This window comes from Python bivittatus, unplaced genomic scaffold, assembly GCF_059951505.1.
Source record: "Python bivittatus isolate LINGU-HERP-01145 unplaced genomic scaffold, Pbiv_v1 ctg000330_np1212, whole genome shotgun sequence".
In the NCBI taxonomy this organism is placed as follows: Eukaryota; Metazoa; Chordata; class Lepidosauria; order Squamata; family Pythonidae; genus Python; species Python bivittatus.
The window spans coordinates 31,907,618-31,929,405 of record NW_028277058.1 but is presented as its reverse complement, the minus strand read 5'-3'; the positions used below and the strand labels follow the sequence as shown (position 1 = coordinate 31,929,405).

Here is a 21,788-nt window from a genome sequence, read left to right as displayed (position 1 = left end):
GCTAATCAGTTAGAATTCTTTGCAGCCTTAGAAGCAGCATTTAAAATCACAGGACTTGCCACAGAGATCCAATAAAACATAAGGCAGACTATCATACCAAAGACCAGAAGAACACAGAATCAGAACCAACATAAATCAGAGGACAGAGCAGCCCTCAAAAATCTAAAGAAGGACCAAAACATCACAATCCTCCCAGCAGATAAAGGCCAAACCATGGTTATCATGGACAGAACACAATACATACAAAAAGCCAAAGAATTACTGGAGGACAAAGAAACCTACATCCAATAAACACCAACCCAATACAGAAACTAGACAACCTGATCAAGAGAACCCTTAACAACTTAACCATGAAAGGTCAAATCACAAAAGAAGAACAGTGGTGGATGAAAAACAGTGGATCCATCCTCCCATGCTTCTATGGATTCCCAAAATACACAAGCCCAACATACCTCTTCATCCAATTGTATTGTTACCAGGGATCCCAACATATAGCATAGCAAAAGAACTTACAAAAAAGTTTGGACATCTCATAGAGGGGAGTGAATATTCTATCAACTCCCCACTACAGTGCCTCCAAAAAATCAAGCCTAAAAATGGAAGAAGATGAAATTATGGTTTCATTCAATGTCACAGTACTCTTTATGTCCCTAGATCTGGAACTAGCGAAAGAATCCATAGCAGGAGTACTACATAACACACTCGACCTAACCAAATATACTAAGATTGAAATACCCAGAATCATGAACCTCATTAACCTCTGCCTCACTACCTACTTTCAATTTGATGGACAAATACACCAAAAATCAGAGGAACACCCATGGGATCACAACTCTCAGGACTCATAGCAAAGACTGTAATGCGGCATCTAGAAACTATAGCACTCCCAAACATACAACCAAAAGTATGGATCTGGTATGTAGATGACACAGTCATAATAAAAAAGGAACAACTAGAGAAGACACATGAAACAATCAACAACATCTTCAAAGGAATAAAATTCACAAGGGAAGAAGAAAACAACAACACTCTACCTTTCTTGGATATCCTCATCAGCAAAAGAAACAATGGCAAATTAGAAACACAAGTCTATCGAAAAACAACCCACACTAACCAAGTACTCCATTACCAAAGTAACAACCCAACCTCCCACAAGAGGAGCTGTGTAAGAACATTATTCAGATGAGTACAAATGCACTGCAGGAACCCAGAACAGCAGAAAAAGGAAACAGACTACCTATACAACATCTTCCAACAAAATGGATACCCATGCCTCTTTGTCAAAAAGTGCCTGACCACTCAATCCACTACAGCACAACCAACACAAGTTATGAAACGGATAACACTGCCATACATCAAAAACATCTCAGAAACAACCAACAGACTGTTACAACCACACGGCATCACCATAGCGCACACACTAACTAAAGTCCTCAAAAACATTTTAAGTAAACCAAAAGACCCAGTAGCCCAAGAAATAAAAACAGGAGTCTACAACATACAGTGCAAGGACTATAACAGCCAGTATGTAGGACAGACAGGCAGACGACTAGCAGAGCGCATCCATGAACACCAACTAGCGGCCAGAAGACATGATGAAAACTTAATCTCACAACACATGGACAGACTCAGCCATAGTTTCAGCTGGGAAACTGAGCATCCTAGACCAAGCTAAATCCAAAAATGCTAGAAAATTCCTGAAACCTTGCCATTCAGACAAATCAGCCATCAGTAGACACATAGAAATAAACCACATTTACACACCATTCAAAAGAGACAATAAAGCTAAGAAGGAAATGATGATCTTACCTAGTTGGGTAATGAAACATCTGCAAGCAAACAACCAAGCTCAGAGAGCACCAAGGACTCCACAAGTGTAATATTGTACTGTATATGTGTGCAATGTACATAAAAATGTAATGAGATGCATTTTAAGAAGCATGTGGTTTAATAATTCGAACAGTATAACCATTAATTTTGAAGATCAGCAATGGATAATTTGAAAAAAAAACCCTAAATCTAAGAACCAGGTTTATTTTATTAATTTTGTTTTTTTTCCCTGTGGCCCCTAGAGGGCATTCTTTACTCAAGGGACAAAGGAAATTCATTCAGAAACTTTCTTCAGGGAATTTGTCAATATCAGTGACTTCTGCTCCTCCAATATTTTTTAGAGAGAACACATACAACATATATTGCTTCTGAAATTGTAAATTAAATTTAGAATAACTATAACGGAAAGTTATTTGGAGACTACTAGATTTCAGCAGTAGAAATTGTACATTTTTCTTTTTTATTATTTATTTTTACTGCTACAATTTACAAAAAGAAAAAAAAAGAAAAACTATGAGATTAAAAACAATATATGTGTAAAAATATACTGTAAATGTGTGAAAAAGAAAAAAGAAAAACTATGAGATTAAAAACAATATATGTGTAAACCAAAATGAATCAAATACATAAATATAACAATATATATGTAAATGTGGCTCAGGTTTTAAACTATAGATTAAACCTTGATCAGTCATTGCATTATATCAGTAAAGAGCCAGTTCAAGAGCTGAGTGAATACATTTTTTCATTTCAGGATTTTAAATCCAGAATAGTAGTTTCTTTTGCAACAACACAAAATTGTCTTTTTAACTATTCTCCAAGCTTAGTAAGTCCAAAGTCCTTCATACACTGATAAATTTCATATTTTAGTATAATTCAATGTTACATTAATACCTTAAAAACTGATCTCTTCTGAAATTATTACTAATAATGTTAATTATATAGTTAATTAAATAATAATGTTAATAATAACAGTATCTAGTCATCTTGTTCCATTGCCCTATTTTTCTCTTGCTTTCAGTTTTGCCAAGCATCAGGATCTTTTCTAATAATTATTGCCTTTGCATTTATATTTCAGCTTTAGCTTTCTTAGTAATGCTTCCTGTGAGCAATCTGGGTTTATTTCATCTAGTACTGAATTATTTGTTCTTCTAAGGATCCAAGATATTCTTAACAATTTTCTTTAGCAGCACAACTCAAAGCCATCATTTTAAAAAAAATTAGCCTTTTGATGGTCCCACTTTCAAAGCTGTATGTTACAACAGGGAAAACTATAGTCTTGGCAATGCATGTCTTTGTTTTTAGTGTGATGCCTCTGCACTTTTTGTCTAAATTTGTCATAGTCTTTCTCCCAAGTAATAGATGCCTCTTTCTTTCATGGCTATACTCATCATCCATGTGAAGTTTTGAGCCTAAGAAAATTAAGGCTGAATATAGGGAGCACTAAAATAAATCACAGTTCTTGTCCATTATGCTGATTTTACAACAGTCTTTAGCAGGTCTAATAACTGACTGTTGGCTTTCTCAAGGTAGAAAAAGCCAACAGGCAGGGCTTAACTGCTCATTAACATTCTGGAATATGTAAGTGGCAATTCTGAAAACTATCAAACTTCCAATTTAACTAAAAATCCCATTCTGAAGTCAATAGATAGTGTAAATATTGTGCTACATATTGATATTATTGATTGCTAATTCACATAGATATAAGGAAGGGAGGAGGCACAGCACAATCAGACTTGCAAGACCCTGTTATTATCAACAGTCTGAATAAAAGTAGTCTTAGCCTTCCTGTAGAGTTGATTCTTGGTCTGGTCTACCTGGTGGGACTGACATCAGTCTTGCAAGTCTCATTAGGAAGGTGTTTTTCTGAGCAGCTTATGTATGCTTTCTGATTGTTTTAGACTTAAGCTATGCATTTCTCCTTGTCACTTTGGTAATAGATCTGGCCTATCTCTGTCAAAGTCATCTTCCTTACTCTCTACATCAGCTGTCTGGCTATCATGACAGAGTTGCAAAATCTCCTTGCTCAGAAAAGGAGGAACATATTGGCAACACTTGTGGCCCAGCTTTCAGGAAAAGAAGGAGGGTGATGATGTCTAAGTGTCCTCCTGCTACTGGATTCACTTTCTGTTGATTGAGAAGTGAATCCTCTAGGTAATTTGATCTTAGGGGATAATTTTGCTTTGTTTGTTTTATTGAATGTATTTTTATTGATCAAGGACCAAAATAAAGTTCTGTTTGTCTGTCAGAGAGATGGGGGTGTCTGAAGGGGGGTACCAAACCCGTGGAAGGTCATATTGTAGCTTGTGTAGCATTAACTTGCTTCTTTGCAAGCTTATAAAAGTTTCAAAAGTCAAAAAAGAAAAAAACATGTGTCCACCTGACCTGACATTAAATACATTTGTAAGATCATTCCTACAAGCTACCTAGAGTCATTTCAGTTAGGTAAGTAAGTATTATTCTGACCCAGCTGATGCAAGCAGACACCCAACTACAGGTTTATAAGTCTTAATTGCTGTTTCATAAAATTCTTGCTGGAAAATGGGGGAGTAATTAGCCAGACCACATTTAAGACTTGCCTTGAGCCATCATTAACTGTAGAAACACAAGAATTATTTGTAACATTCCAGGGTTCTAGCACTGGAGAGTTCCACCAGCTGATCTGAATATCAAGCCTTGGGTACAAATGCAGGGCAAAAGCAATAGGAACCCAAGTTTAAAGTCAAAGGCTTCCAATAGGGTCTGGAGGTTGTTCTTATATAGCTACCAGTAATATGAATTAATTGGGGGCATTGTTGCTGTCTCCTCTTAAGAAGATGCAATGAATGCCGTTCTCTGTCCTCCATAACTGCTTGGGCTGGAAGCACTACCAGAATCTTGGCCCCTTGTTATCTAAGACAGCCCTTACCAACTCAAGTTTATTGTCTCCTAGAACTCCCTCAGGGGTCTGATTGCCTGACAATTAAGATTTACAAACTTGTATTTGCCTGGCTGTTTGCATCATACTGACAGTCCATTTGGTTTTCCTCTTCAGCCTCTGACTTAGGATTCAGAGGAGACCATAATAGATGCTTATCTGAGGATGGATCTTATGATGCTCTAAATTCTTACTGTCAAACCTGACTTCTACAAGGTAATACACCCACTCTGAGATATGATGCTAGGTCTGAAAGGCATCCTTGATAGCCAACAGGGGAGAAGGCTATCTGAAAATTTTGGACCAGATTGAAATAGCAAGGCCCCCAAGGCAAAATTGGACACATCAGCCAGTACGACAGAGCACTGGGTGTGATCAGGATGATGAAGGGTAGGCTGAGAAGTAAAAGCCTTTTTAAGTTAATCAAAGGCTTGTTGAACTTTGAAATCTTATTAAAAGGATATGGCCTTTTTGGTAAGTTGAGTCAGGTGAGATGACTAGGAAAATCAGAATGAATTTGTGGTAAAAATTTGCAAATCCTAGGAACTGCTATACATTCCTGCTAACAGATGCTATGAAATTCCATTCCCCCTGAAATCCAATCAGATCCTACATTGTTAGGCTCCAGGAAATTATTAAAAACAGAACTATGTAAGAGGACCTTTGAATTATGTACATTATCTTTTAAAATTGATTGTTTTACTATTTCATTCATGCTTCAATTACTTACTATGCCTAGTTATGTATATTGTGTGTATGTTATTGTTGAGTTTATATTCTAACAAGAGTCTCTCAATTGCAGCAGTAAAAAAAAAAATTAATGAGTGAATGAATAAATAAGTAGTGTGGGAGAGGGGCTTCCAAGCAAAATGTATTGTACTTTAGCCAGATCCATCTGAATTCTTTCAGAGGAACAGTCCAATACAGAGAGTTCAAAGGTTCATTTTTCCAATAACATAGAGGCTGTGGTCACAGAAATGTTGAAGAACTGAAGTAACATGATCATTACAGAGGGCAAAATTCTCAGAGTAAGTAAGCAAATAATTCAAATGGACTACCAAAACATGTAATTTGTGGATTTTCATAAGACTGACAGTTCACCTGCATGTATTCAAGTGTCCCAAAGTGAGATTTCTTCCGCCATCTTTGCCTTCAAGATGGAGTGGATGAACTAAAATTTGAGCTCCAGAGACAAGGTTTATTTATTTATTTATTTATTAAATTTCTCCCCTCCCATCTCCGCCCAGTGGGGGACTCTGGGCGGTTCACAGAAAACATTAAAACCATAAATACATATAAATACATAAAACATAGAAATTAAAAAAAACTTTTTATATAATGTAACTGTAGGGCTGATGACAAGGTTAATTATGTAACTGTAGGGCTGATGAGAGGACAAGGTCTGGGCCTCTGTTTTCCCAAATATATATGCTTAGTCCAAATATTTCGAGGAAAGATTGGAGATCTTCTATGATATGATCAGGATGATGAAGGGTAGGCTGAATGTTGCATCCAATACAGTTGAAGGTTATGTCACTGTGGTCCTAATGAATGTTAGGATAGTGAACCTGAAAACAGTTCCCAGGACTACTGGAAAATGCAAGTAGGAAGTTAAATACAGCTGAAGGGTTCTTGGTGGTTGCTGATAGTGAGCTGTAGTAGTTCAGTGTCTCCTGTGATTGAACCTGAGCATAAAAGCCAATTGTGGGTTAAATCAATTGTTTTAACCCTAACAAGAAGCTGGACAGGTATAATGGTTTGTGGGAATGACCTGGGAGGCAGGAGGAAGAGCTGCAGCCTAGACAATGGTCTGATAAATGAAATTTGAGTCTGAAGGAGGAGGGGTGACGAAAACTTCTCAGAAGCGAACCTCCCTAGTTTTTGGGAGAGTAAAAGTGAAGAATGGGAGGGGTATGTTCAGACAATAAAGATAGAGCTAGTACTCCTGGTTGTGCTTCTTGTCTGGACTAACTTGCAAGGCTAACAGGAAAGAATGGGGCTTGTTCTCCCATGAAAAAATTATCTAGCCATCATTTTGTAGGAATTTTAAGAGTTTGGGAATTATTTCTTTTTAAACAGAATCCATAGTTTGAAAAACTTTGAAAACCCCTGGGTTAGATGGGTGCTTGTGGTTCTTTTCAACTCCACAATTTGATGATTCTATGATAAACCTTGACTCTGCTTGAAGTTGGCCAATGCTACTCAGACACATGGCTTGGCTAAATAAGAATCTTTATTTGCATAGTAGAATGAAGCCATTTGAATAAGTTGATTTTGCACTGTCAACATGAGGATGCAGTCTGTTACCCAATATAGGTTTTCCTGATTTTCTTACAGTTTAATGGTCCCTTGCTTGTGTTTCTCAGGCTTGATGCTTTTGTTTGTAGTTGCTACAGTGTTGATCTAAATGTGGAGGGCAGGGTAGGCATCTGGGTTTAGCCACTCCATGCATCTGGTGAAGTGAGCTGTAGCTAAAAAAATGTGATAATCTGAAAAAGTGCTCCAGACTCCTTCAGAATTTTAGCTATCATAGATTAACACAACACTCTTCCTCCAATATACACAGCATGTTCTTTTCTCCAGTTGGATTGAAAAATAGGATTTGTGGCTAAGGAAGACAGATCAACACATTAATGTACACTAATGTTTACTCAACTTTATTTTTCCCATTGCCAAAATGCAAGTTTCAGGAGCAGTTATTTTACTGCTGAAGTGGTAATAACAATTTCAAAAAAGTGAGACCTGTCCTTGCTGAATATGAGCCCAAGAACTGGAATACATAAGCAAAAAATCTATCAGAAAACAAAATGCAGATTAAATTTTAAACAAGAGAACAAAAACAAAAAACAAATAAAACCCATGACACATATCCATTGTATATCTAATATGTCAACAGACATCCAGTTGGCTGAGAATAAATACATTTCTTTAGGTTTTAATTCTGTAGTTGTAACTTCTTCCAACAATGCAGTTTTATCTTTTTAGTACCCTCCAACTCAATAAATTTATATATGGTGTGAGAGAAGTATTTTTGATGGATAAAAGAGAGAACTAGGAGATGTAAGCTGAGTAATCAATAGACTTTGAATAAGACTTTTATTAAGTCAAATAATGAGTGGAAAACCATAAATGTCACTATGTAGGAAGAAGTGAGATTGTCAAATTCATTCAACTCTGCATTTAGACTTGTTCCCAAGCGATAAGTGCTCTTCTGGGGAAGAATAGAGGGATATCATCTGGTGCTAGTGAGTGGGACTTCTTCTCCAGAAAATGAGAAAAGGTAACTGTATATCATTGTACACATCAGGAATGTGACAAACCAGAAAAGAAAACAGGCTAAGCATGTCAGCACATAATACTGATAAGGCTGACTGTAATTCATATTATTTTCTCTTTATAAACCATATTATTGTTCTATGCTGCAATGATGAATGCCCCATTTGCCCACTAAATGCAGAGGCCCTAGGATTGGAAAGGGTTCTAGAAAAATAAGATCTTGGGAGGTGCATTGCTCCATCCAGCTGTTTGACCATCAACCAGACATAGGAAAACATGCCAACATTAAGTATTGTACATCACTCTCACCATATAAGTCTGATTCCATATTCCCTGAATACTTAATAGAAATTAATAGGAAAGTATGCCAGTGCTTTAAGGTAGCTTTCATGCTCTAAAACAATGGCATGAAAATACAGAAATTATTACTTGCAAGACTTATTTTTTAATAAGTAAAATAAAGTAATTTATTTTAGATTAAATATGTGTAAAAATCCTGACATTTTGAAATAGTTAATTATAAGATATGGGATATTTTTAAAAATAGCATATCTGTTTCCAAAAGTTTGGGAAAAAATACAAGATTGTGATATTTTGAAAAGAACTAAAAAGTGACATAGTTTTCACATAATATTCTGGTAGTTTAAGTCCTGTTCTATGACACAGAAGAGTCTATGCAAGTTTACTGAACTATAGCAAGTCTTATAAAGCAAACGTACATATTTTAAGTAGAAAAGTAGGATTAAAAATATTATAATTATATTTAAATAAAGAAACGTGTCTACTAAGCCTCATTGGTTTGGGGACTTAAAACTCTAACTTGTCTGAAACTGTTCATATGAAGAATCCTTAAATCCACCAAAAGTTTCTAAATTATGTTTTTCAGAACATAAAAATAGAAATATGTTATACCAATGCCCCAAGTTGAAACAGAGCATTTTTTTTTTTGTTGGTCTCAAAATATGAATCCTGTCCATGTTCCCCCTCCCCTCCAAAAGAATTGTCCTACCTTTAAAAAAAAATGTCCTGGGATTATTGATTCAAATGATACTTTGATATATTATCTCAGTCTAGTCTAGCCTGCATTTTGAATGTATATGGCAACTTGTGTTGTGCCAGGCATCCCCTTCCTCCTTTCTGTTTTGTAGGACCATTTGTCTCCATAGAAACTGTGGCTTTGGGAAGTGGGCCGGATATTAGATTTTCAGGACATAGCTTACCTGTAAATACAAGGCAGCTGCAGTTTGTGGTCATTCTTAAATAGAAAATACCTTGCTGCTGCTTCAGGCTGTGGGTTTATTTCTCAAGCCAAATTCCTACCAAGAGCAGAGAGTTGAATTGGATGATCTCTAAGATTTTCCAATAGAATCCTTACATTCTGTGATTCCTGGAAAAAAATATTATTGGGAAGAAAATATGGCTACCACCAGTGATTTACAGGACAGCATTAAAGTGGCTGATTATACCAAATTATTCATGGAAAAATTCAAAATAATACTGAAGAGTTCTGAAAGGGTCTTTTTGAAACTGTATAATTTCTTGCAATGGGCCCAACATCATATTATTGTATTTCACAAAGAGCAGACGCAGTTAGTAAGTGTTATATTTTCCTTTAACAGTTATGTATTATGGAGAACATCTGCAAGTTTGAATATATGCAATGGTTTTAACAATCTGGTAAAAGTTTATTCCTTGGTAGAGTGAAATACACTTAAATATGTAACAGTACATTGACACACAAGTGTATTCCTGATTTTTAAAATCTATGCTGGTCTATGACCGAAATAAAATTGATTGATTGATTTTTAAAATCACCTGTTTTGCTTTCACTTGAACAGCAAATTGTTCTGTAGATTTATAATCTAGGATCTTTTATAGACTTCTGTTAAAATCTACATAGAGTATTGAAGTTTGCAAATTAATGACAACAGGCACAACAACCAGTCTTAGAATTGACAATAAAGGTTTTGAAGTGGTGGATAGCTTCTGACTTTTGGGATCAATCATCAAAAGTAAAGGAATAAGCAGTCAAGAAATATGCCACAGATTAGTACTTGGCAGAGCAGCTATGAAGGCCTTGGAAAAGATATTCAGATGCCATGATGTATCATCTATACCTACAAAGATCAGAAAAGTGCAAGCAGTGGTATTTCCTGTGACACTCTGTAGAAGCAAAAGTTGGACTTTGAAGAAGCAAGATAAGAATAGTACTGATGCTTTTGAACTTTTTTTGGAGAAGACTCCTGAGAATACCATCAACAGCCAAGAAAACAAACAAATGGATCATCAAACAAATCACCCCAGAGTTCTTAAAGCACAAATGACCAGGCTTAAAATATCCTACTTCAAACATATTATGTGAAGACCTAACTTTTTAGAGAAGGCTCTAATATTGGGAAAGGTGGAAGGAAAGAGAAAAAGAGGATGAGCAGCAGCAGGGTGGATGGATTCAGTTATAGTGGCTATGAGTGCACGATAGGAAGACTTGAAAGACTGACTTCCAGTGAGGATTCATGGCAAACTAAATGTCTCCAAAGGAGCGGAGATGGCGTTGTGGTGAGATCAGTGGCCAGACAGCAATTTCTGGCCAGCCAAGTCTCTCCAGATAAAGGAGAGATTATGAAATCACCCACTTGCACTCCGCACAGCTGCTCCTTGTGAGTAAACTGCAGGAACTGAGGTTTCTGCAGTTGGCTTGTGAGGAGTGGCTGAGAGTGGAGGGATTTCCACCAAGTAGCCTTATGGATACAAAATTCTGCTGAGCCTCAGACTTTTGGAAATTGCTTAACTGCTTTTCAACTATTACGAACCTTTTAATCAACAAGTTTCATAACATGCACATGTTTCTTTTAAACCTTAGCTAAAAAAGTTTTAAAGATAAGTTTAAGGACATTAACCCCCTCCTCCCTCTTTTTTGGAATAAACAGCAAAAGGGTGATTAGAATGTTGATTTTGGAAAGTTATACAGTAAATGGACTAAGGATCTGAAATAAGATTTTGAAATGAATCATAAGAATCTTTCTTGTGGGAAAATGCTGCTGTTTTGAATTCTTAAAAGAAAACATGATAAGATGGGAATTTGAATGTTGGACACTAGAGGGAACCAGAAGGAACTAAAGATTACAATTAAAGGAGAACACTTAAATTTGATTTACTAACACAGAATGGAGCAAAATACTTTAACATTGGATGTACTGGAGGATATTTATGAGCAATGGTTCCAGAAGTTAATCTTAAAAGTGTCTGCCATTATAGATAGACTGTGATCAGATGTTAAGGAAGAGGATCAGGTTTTACTAGATAAGACTAAGACTGATCTGAAAATGGATTTAAAAATGACAAGATTCTGTCAATGTAGCTTTATAATAAAGTAGAATCATCTCATCTGATTGTGATTCCTATCTGGTGTACCCCACAAGGTCAATAACAATCTTGCATTTGAAACTACAATTCTCTCCCCAGCCCACTGTCTCCTTTACAGCCTGAGAAACTAGGGAGGTTCTCTTCTGAGTCTGAGCTTCTTGCTCGGCCCAGTATCTGACCATTCCCTTGTTGTCTCTTATCTGACCATTCCCTTGGCAGTATCTCTTGGCCCAGTCTCCCAAGGTCTTTCCCACATACCATTACAGGGGTGCTGCTCCACAGATAGTGAATTCTATTTGTGAAATTGGGTTATAGGATCAGATGGGTTTGCTATGGAAGAAGTCTGTCCATCTACTGCAGGTAGTAGATCTAATGGGCTGTGGAAGAACTGGACTATCTGGACCCATTGCAGTCTTGTTTCAGGTTGAGATATAGTAATGAGATGGCACTGATTGAACTTGTGGATCATGTCTAGCAGGCCCAGGATGGGGTATAATGTATCTGCCCTGGCCCTCCTTGATCTCTCTCACCTTTTGATACCATTGATCATGGTATACTTCTGGACTGGCTGAGGGGGTTGGGAGTGGGGGCATGGTTCTTCAGTGGGTCTCCTTCTTCCAAGGTCAGTTTCAGTTGGGGGTAAGGTCCAGCTCCAGTTCACTCCACTCTTATTTAGTATCTACATGAAACTGTGGGGTGAGATCATCTGTATGCTGATGATACTGACTTATACATATCTGTCCTGGGCCATTCAAGTGATGACATCAAGGTGTTTTCTCAGTGCCTGGAGGTTCTGGATGGGGAAGAACCAGCTTTGACTCAGCATTGTCAAGACTGAATGCTATAGGTTTCACAGTCCCCATATCTAGTGATTTTTTATAACTAATTCTGGATGGGATAACTATCCCCCAGGCAGAATTGGTGTGGAATCTACTTGAAGAGCAAGTGGCACCCACAGCCAGGAGGACCTTTGCACAATTATGTATGTAGCAGTTGTGCCCATTCCTAGATCAAGAAGCACTGCTCATGGTCACTCATACCTTGGTCATTTCCCAATTGGACTATTGCATTGTGCTGTACATGAGGTTGCCCTTGAAAACCTTTCAGAAGCTTCAGCTGATCCAAAATGCAGCAGCATGTGCAGAATTGGGTGCACCATGATATGCTCACATGACATTGCTGCTACATGAGTTGCACTGGTTTCCAGAAGGGTTCCAGGTACAATTCAAGGTGCTGGTTGTCACCTTTAAAGCCCTACATGGCATGGGGCTGGGCTACTTGAGGGATAGCCTATTTCAAGATGGCTGGCGCATACATAAACTTTTCCAGAAGGAAACAATTTTAGTCTCAAGACTAAAGTGGTATTATAAAAACCAGTTTCTTCTCTCCTTTCCTTAATTGTACTTTTCACTGGACTGGAGGGGACAACTGATGGATCTGAGAATTTTTATTGTTGAACAGTCTACTATTGATTGTTTTCTTTGTTACTTGCACTATTAATATGGTACTTTTAATATTAAGTATGTCTTTTAGAACTTTCTACTATCTTTAAGATAGAAGGAGCTTCAACTATTCATTGCCAAGTAATTGATATACAGTAACATTTATATTTTTATTCTGCATGCAATCACAGACAGCTTTGGCATTTCAGAATAGTTTGTAGAGTTTGAAAACTGAATCATCCCTAGTTAAGAGTAAAATTAGACTGATGAATGTCAGAATTTGAGTTTCAATATATTACTCAATTATAAAGCAACAACTAACATATTTCTTGAAAATGCATTATCTCTTTTTCCAGCATGAATAGGGATAGCCATTTTTTAATGAGGAGTTGCATTTGTTCCCATAGGATTGTTTTTCAGAACTTGCATCCTTGACAATGATAGTGTAAAATTCCTTCTGTTGAAGTCCCTTTTCTCTCTTCCCCCATCCCACCCTCTGCAAACCTTTTCAAGATTACTGTTTTAGCCAAGAAGCAACAATCTTGCTAAAGACTGAAAAGAGAGAGGATATAACTTTTCAATCTTTTCTTTTGCTATTATTATTAGTAATGAAAGTATTATTATTATTATTATTTTGCTATTATTAGTACTGAAGAAATAGCAACACTGATCTTCTATATTCCCAAGTGGCCAGCTGATGATTGATCAGTTGGGTGGCAAATAAAACCTTGTAGGACTTCCAAAATTACAAAGGTTAGGGGAGAACACTCAGTGACTTTAAATTGCCCATATAATTCTATGTGTACAGAACATATAGAATTTCTGTTTATATTGGCTAGATATACAGTATACGGAAAATGATAACTTTCTGCATGGAAATAGGAAAGGTTCTGAAAGATCTGAAGATAATCCCGCCCTCCTCATTCTCTGAGAAAAGCAAAATGTCCATAGCTTTTTGAGGCAGTGACATATATATATATATATATATATATATATATATATATATGTATATGTATATGTATATGTATATGTATATGTATATAAATAATGATGATTTAATAATAACTTTATTATTAAGATGCATAGGTATGTAGCTTTTTAAATATATTTTTGTTTCAAAGATATCTTTGAATAGCTCTAGAAACTAAGTTTAATCTTAAATTATTTTTTAATGGATAGTTATTTTTAAAATTCTTATAATTGTTGTATTTGACTTTTAGGTAAATATGATAGTGTTATATGTTCATTTTAAACTGTTTTCTCTTGTCCTCTACAAGGCCAACTCGATTATATAATTCTATTTCTATGTTTCAGGAAGCCTTTCCAAAGAAGAGGAGTTACACACTGGAAGCAGTGCCATCTGTTTCTTCAGAAATATTTCCTGTAGAAAATGAGAATGATCTCTGTGATTTTCTTGATACAACAGTTACCAAGAAACCTTGTTCTTTAGAAATAACGAGAGGAGTTTCATCAAAAATAGGTGTTTTTACTGGTTTTGATCTTATAAGTATTGCTGTTTTGTGCCACCTAGATTTTTGTTTATAGGATTCGCTGATTTTGAGAAATCTGCAGGAACTTTATTATGTAATGCTTGTTTGTGCAAGAAGCACAAGCAAGCATTAAGGACATTTGGCTGGGTTGTACTGGCTGCATAAATCTGTCATTTAGAGGGAAGTTTACCTATTGTTCCAATTACTCCAGACCACCTTCTTGTGCGAAAGAACAAATCACAACAAAAAGACACATGGCTATCTGTTGCTGCTTTTAGCTGCCTAACCTGGGGCTGTGTTACAGCCTAAGAGATTCATGGCATACTTTCCAAATTGCCACTCCCAAATATGGTCCTAGTGTACATTGGCGACTAAAAGAGGGCATCCGTAGCTTTCTTCAGACAAATGTCAAACCTGTCAAAGTTGTATTAGCTTAGATTAGACATCCAGCCAAATACTTGCACCTCTCTGAAAGGTTAACTTCCAAAAATATTTTATAGTTTTGAATATCTGTGAAAAAAGCCTGGGTACCATATCCTTCCTCTACAATAATTAGCTGAAGCCTATAATGCTTTTCTTCTGTCAGCATTTCAGTTTCCATTGTTCTGTGTTACCTTCATTCCTGTTTCTAGAACAATCCAGACCAAAGTATATAAACTTTCAAGATTTTTTCCCGGGGTGAACAAAGCTGCAGTAAGGAGGTGATTGAATTTCAGTGTCTAGTACTATACATATACTATTTTTCTTATATAATAAACTGTATATTATAGTCATCTTAAGACTGTACTGGATTCTTCTTTTTAATAATTGTGGTAGCTTCTCCTATTTCATATTTTAGAAGAGAAGTATCATTTTGGAAGGAAATGTCATCTATCTATCTATCTATCTATCTATCTATCTATCTATCTATCTATCTATCTATCGCATTTATATAGCTGCTCATCTTGTACCAAATTCTGGGCAGCTCACAACCAAGAGATAAAACCACATCTATGTACAATGAAATATTTAAACCAAAGATATTAAAACCAAAAAATATTAAAACCAACAACCTGTCACCATAAGTAGATACAGCCTTCTTCTGTATAACTGCACATGGGCCCAACTTGTAGCCCCCTCGCAGGTTCTCCTGTTTAGATAATACCCAAGAGGGTCAATATAATTGTAACAGGTTCTTTCTACTACAGTAAATGAGAAAGCACTAATTTCTGACCAACCACATGCCATAATGCCTCAATATTAAGGAGAAAGGAAGACTTTAGTCTTGCTTAAATTGTGCATACATAAAATCCAGTTGAAATACATTTCAGCTGTTCTCCATAACTACTCAAGTCACTGCATTCTAGAAGGCTGTAGATTCTGGGTGGCCTTTAAGGGCAGCTGCATGTAGAGAATGTTTCAATAGTCCAATTAAGAATTAATCAAGACATGAGTGACAGTGAGCAGGAAAGGCCATAACTGCACAAAGCTGGAGCTACACAAAAGCCCTCCTAGCCACAGCTACCCCCTGCTCATCAGGCAAAAGCTGTAGGTCTAGGAGGATTCCCCAGATTATGCTTTGTTAAAAAAATGGCTACTATCCATGCCAGTAGTGGAATACTTCCTGACACTCTCCCATTCCTAAGGCCTCTCATTTTTCCAAGACCAGAATGCTTTCTAGTTTCTCCTGAAAGAGCAACTGAATTGAACCATAGCCTCCTATAAGCATTCTGCTGATTGTCATTTCTCCCTGTTCATGATTAGAGACCACATCTGGTTTTCATCTAGATATTTCCTTTGCAGACTATTTAAAAAAATCGATACCATGTTTACTAGCCCATTTCCAGTATTTGCATAGATAATAATCTCACTTGCAACTTCCAGCTATGCTGAAGATACACTTTAGATTTCACCATTCCACCACTTGCCTGGACTTTCCTCCTGCTCACTAACTGAGGTAGAATGTACTTGGCATAGGAGGGGAAGACTGGCATATTGGCACAGGAATGTAAGTCAGGAAGCAGGAGAGCAGTTTCCAAACAATGGAAAAGATTTGGAGAATGCTCTTACATTGTTTCTGGTTTTGCCTAATTAGGGGGGTTGACACTCTTTTGAGGAGTTCTGCTGATCTCTGCTGTTCATCCCTCTTTAGTAGTGATGTGTTTTAGGGCTTAATAGTCTTTAAAGGTCAGGATCTGACTCTTTGTTATACAAGTTGGCTGCTCCCTGTGCTGGGTTTGACTCATCACAGGTGCTGACAGCCTGTTGATTCCTCAGCTATAGCCTGACAGTTCTCTAGTTTCTATTCTTCAGCTTCAGAATCATAGGAATCTATAACAGATACAGTAGATGCATATGAAGCAGGGAACACTTTGTCAGTTATAGTCAAGGAACAAACGAAACTGGGGAAATGTTGCATGCCCTTCTACTTTTCCATGATCGAGAGTGAGGGCAATGGGAAGAAAGAGATGCTTCTGTTGTCTCCAAGTCCCAGGGTGGTGGTGGTGGTGGTGGTGATGATGATTTTTTAAGGTCACTAAATTGGCTGGTGGGGCAGTGGGGCCACCAGCTGACATCCTGGTGAATGAGGCCGGGGATGAGGCCTAGTGGACCAGCTGCTTCTCCCACTAGACAACTAGCAGCACCTGTTGGAACTTAAAAAGTCTTTGGTATTTCTCTCTAGTCCTATATAGAAGATGTCAGAACTGTAATTTTTAACCATGTATCCAGATTTATGTACAGTGGAGCATCACGCTAATATTCCTAAACGCTAAATATAATTTCCCTCTCCCACTTCCAGCTTCCCTTCTAATCTTGACAGGCAGCCCATGTACATAAACCTATTTCTGCACATGAATAGTTTTCTGGATTGAAGTGCTAAGCATTAGCTGTGATCAGTGCCATGCTTTGTAGAAAACAAGAAATGAATTTCTCAACCTGAATGCAAACAATATTAATTATAGGTGCTACTAATTATAAAAAATTATAAAATACTTAATCATTTATCTTCAAAGCCATTTTCTGTTTTCTTACAGTATTTTCTGTGTAATAATGTAATCACTAATACACTATTTTTATTCATAGATAATACACCTCAAGTAGCAATTACTGCACCAGGTACCAGTAACCATAGAAACAGTTCAACAGGCCCAACACCTGACTGCTCTCCTCCATCACCAGATACTGCATTGAAAAATATAGTAAAAGTTATACGACCTCAGGTGGGTAGTCAGAAATAGATATTATTTCATTTGAGTTTATCTGAACACAAACTTTTTCTCTTTTAGATTTCCAATATTAACATTGCAATGTGACTCATTTAAAGACTTTGAAATGAAATTCCTAAATATTGCATATAATTATATGTTTATATTGTTTGGATATGAAGAAATGAATCCATATTACTATTGTAGTGTCAAATCTTTAAAATAGCTTATAAGAGCTGAAATACTAAAATGTATTTATAAACTTAATTTTAACTAAGTCTGAGTTGAAACAGTTTACCTCATTTTTGTGTTGGATTTTGTTACTATCAATGAGCCACCTCCTGTTTTGGATAATTTTTGATATACATTAGAAATAGTTTACCTTTTTTTTAAAGTGTTTAGCATCCACTCTTTTGTTTTCATGTTTGCCATTTTTGTTACTTTTTACCTCATTGTCCTAGGCCACATTTGCCTTCGTTGACATGAGTCCTGCAAATTATATGGATGAGGTCAGTGATATGTCATCATGAAGATGTTATAGATACAGTAAACTGAATCATAGATAGCCAAATTAAATAGCAGTTGAAGTAAATAATCTCCCAAACTATGTCAGGTGGAAGTAGTAAACAATTAAAAATTAAATAAAAAGACACTGAACAGTATTGGAATATTAAAGTTTTTAATAGAATATTCCCCCCCCCCCAAATAGTTTACTGTCATTAAATTTGCTCTTTTTAAAATAAAAGCATTTGTCTATGTTGTCATTCTTTGGTAGATATTATAAGAGAGTTTGCATGCAACAACACCTAGCACTATGTGCCTGAGCAGCACAGAGCCTGCATCAAGGGCCTCCAGTTAATTTCCTCCTGCTCCCTTGTTTTCAATGGAAGAATAAATCAGCTTTCAGTTCAACTGTTCTTTGCTTGTTTTTGCATGTGAATTACATATCATTTGTAGAATAAATTAGCGTCAGTTGGTTAATAAGACAGTAACAAACTGGAGATTGGTTAGCTAGCCTGTTTAAGAGCAAAGATTCTTTTAAATGATTATGCCTGGTTTCTACAGAATAACAGAAATCCAGCAAAGTGAAATTAACAGTTTCTGCAGACTTATTTTTGCTCATACATATAACATTAAACTATTATTTGGAATTTTATATATACTTAACTTTGGCTGTTATATCTTATATTTTTAGTTTAATTTGTTGCCTCTCCTCCTTAGAATCAATATCAATATTTAGACTTCCAGGGGAGGTATGATAAATTGAAGATAGCTCCACAAAAGCGGAGCTGACGACCGTGGCAAAGACCAAGGAACCGGTGAGTAGACCGGTCCCTTGGAACCTCTCCACAGAAGAAAAAGACAGATCACACATATGTGCTCTGGATGGCTGCTCCTCATGAGAAGACCGCAGGACAGCGGTTTTCCACAGGTTTGAGCACTGGGAGATGACAGAATTAGGCATCTTGTTCCCAACCATGGCACAGCCTTTTAAAGGACACTAAGTTTGCAAACCTCACTTTCTAATTACTTTTGGAAATTGCCTATTAACCATCTTAAAGCTATTAGAGACCTTTGGAATGACAAGTTTGAAAATTGGGTAAATTCATCTTCCACTCTGAATAAAAGAAAAATTAATTATAAACTTAAGAAAGAATTTGAAATAAATGGCAAAAAGCTAAATAAGATTTTGTTCGAAGAAAGTTATACACGGATTAAGGGTCCAAATAAATTTGGAATATTGACTTTTACTGTAAAATTTTGGAATTAACTATAAAAATAAATAGCTTCTTGTGGGAAATAGACTTATTTTGGCTATCCTGGCTATTGTAAGCCATAACAAAGATAAGTGATGATTTTAGAAACTGGATACTACAGGGGACTAAAGATTCTAAGCAGAAGAAAAACAAAAACAAAAACCAAGCCTGTTCTTGATGTTAGTTAATACTTGGACTTACAAAATGACACAAAATGTTATAATGTCAGAAATATTAAAGGAGATCTTTAAAGAATGGAGCCAGAAATTAGTAACTACAATATCAACACTGTCAGTAATGATGTCTGCTTCTATGGATAGACTGTGTCTAGAAGATGTTAATGAAGAAATGACAGATGTGGAACAAATTTTATCTAACAAGACAGAGAAATTACTGTATGTGTACAAATGACAGGTCAAGAGAATGATTTGGAAAAGGATGCTTTACTGGATATACAAAAGAAATTGGCTAAAATTTTAAAAATTAAAAGGGGAATACAAATGATAAACCAAGAGAATGAACTGGAAAATGGAGATTGGATATTACTGGATCTACAAAAGAGGCTTGTTAAAGCTTTAAAGAAATCTGTGCAATGGGATAAAGAAGAATTGAAGAGAAATCAAATTGTACAATGGTATTTGTTTGAATTAAAGATTAAGACTTAGAAGTAAAAGGAAGGAATGTAAAGTTGGTTTCTTTGATCAAGGTTAAAATAAGACTTTTTTTTGCAAAGTTCTGGCAACCCTTTATGGACTTTTTGCTGACACCAAGATTGAAAAGTTGTTGTTTTATGGATTTGCTTATAGATAAGGTATGGGATATGAGATGAAGAGGTAGCTGTTTGTAACCTTATAGGGATGAAGAGTTATTAAATTTGTTTATACTTGTGATGAAGATTGGAAGTCACTTCTTTTTCTTTTTCTTTTTCTTTTTCTTTTTCTTTTTCTTTTCTTTTCTTTTCTTTTCTTTTCTTTTCTTTTCTTTTCTTTTCTTTTCTTTTCTTTTCTTTTTCTTCTTTCTTTTTCTTTTTTCCTGCACTTTTTCTTCTTTTTTTCCATTCTCCTCTTTCTCTAAGTATTAGTTTTTACTATTGTAATTAAAATTCCTAATAAAAATTATATTCAAAAGAATGTATCCAATGTTTATAATACTGTTTGATTTTATGCTATATTACTGCAAAACTCTTATTTCTATAAGATTTCTTACTACTCTCTTTATAACAATTGTATAAGCCATATGTCTTTATCTGTCACAGAGATTTTTTTCCATTGGCTGGCAAGCATGAAAACAAAGAAACATCAGAATTATTGTTAGAACAAGCTGTTGTGTGATAGATAATTTGAAGCAGTTTTTAAATGCTATTTTCAATGTGGAATTGTCAACAGATGGATGGAGAACATTGAATAGCTGTGCTCTTTGATTAATTCATTACTAATTCAATGTCTGGACTTAATTGAAGTTAGTGGCAAGATTCCCACTGGATTCACTTAGACAGCATTATTCAAGTATTTTCTATTCAATATTTTTGAATGAGTTCATGAATTAATGAAATAAAGACCTCACTATCAATCTTGAAGATGACTCAGCATTTTAAAAATCAAATTATTTTGATACATGTATATCCAATGTATATCCAATGTATGGCCTAGACTGAAGGGACATGATATAAGGAGAGTGTATGTATGTATGTGTGTGTGTGTGTGTGTGTGTGTGTGTGTATATATATATATATATATATATATACACACACACACATACATACATACACACACACACACACACACACACTGTATATACAGATATACACACACAATGTGGGTAGATAATTTTTTTCTGCATCTCTCATAATGTTAGAATTTAGAGTGCTTTATGGAAATTAAATGTAGGAAGACTCAGAACAATTTACCAGAAGTAGTTCTTTACACAGTGCATGATAATTAAAAGATATATCTCTTAATACCATCTAGCTCATATACTAAAATCATATAGTGAATCTGACTAGGAGTAGGGACTTAATTCTCCCTTGAGTTCTCTCCCAAGGGAGGTACAACTGGTCTACAGACATTGTTCTTTTAAATAAGAATAGAAGATGTATGAGGGATTGTGGAAAAGCTGAGAAAGTAATGGAAAGGAGAGGAGATATTTAAAACTCAAGATTAAAGACAAATAACTCAAACCAGGTGGCAAGAAACCTGGGAGGAGTTTCAAATCATTCAAAGAGACTGCTTTAATGCCCCTCCTGGCTAGTTAAGGCTGCCTGGGGTGGGTGGGTGTTGTGTGGTTGGATTCTAGTGGTGGTTAATTCATCTTTGAGAGAGGGGGATTGTTCCACCACCCCTTAAGGAAACATTGGTTCGCCTCATCCTCAAGAAGCCATTGCTGGATCCCACCATACTGGACAACTTTCATCCGGTGTTTAACCTCCCTTTTTTAGGGAAGGTTGTGAGAAAGTGGTTGCACAGCAACTTCAGTGGGCCCTGAATGAAGTGGATTATCAGTCAGGTTTCAGGCCTGGTTATGGAACAGAA

The 21,788-nt window shown here is 36.1% G+C and overlaps 1 protein-coding gene across 5 annotated transcripts in view; it reads left to right on the top strand.

Moving 5' to 3' along the window:
• The window catches only part of ANKS1B (ankyrin repeat and sterile alpha motif domain containing 1B), a 312,127-nt gene that overhangs the window by 73,547 nt on the left and 216,792 nt on the right, over positions 1–21,788 (top strand). For all 5 annotated transcript variants that reach the window (XM_088141910.1, XM_088141913.1, XM_088141912.1 and 2 more), the window contains exons 10-11: positions 14,143–14,308; positions 17,382–17,518. In XM_088141910.1, coding sequence (XP_087998036.1) covers positions 14,143–14,308; positions 17,382–17,518 — 303 coding nt within the window. The remainder of the gene's footprint in view (positions 1–14,142; positions 14,309–17,381; positions 17,519–21,788) is intronic.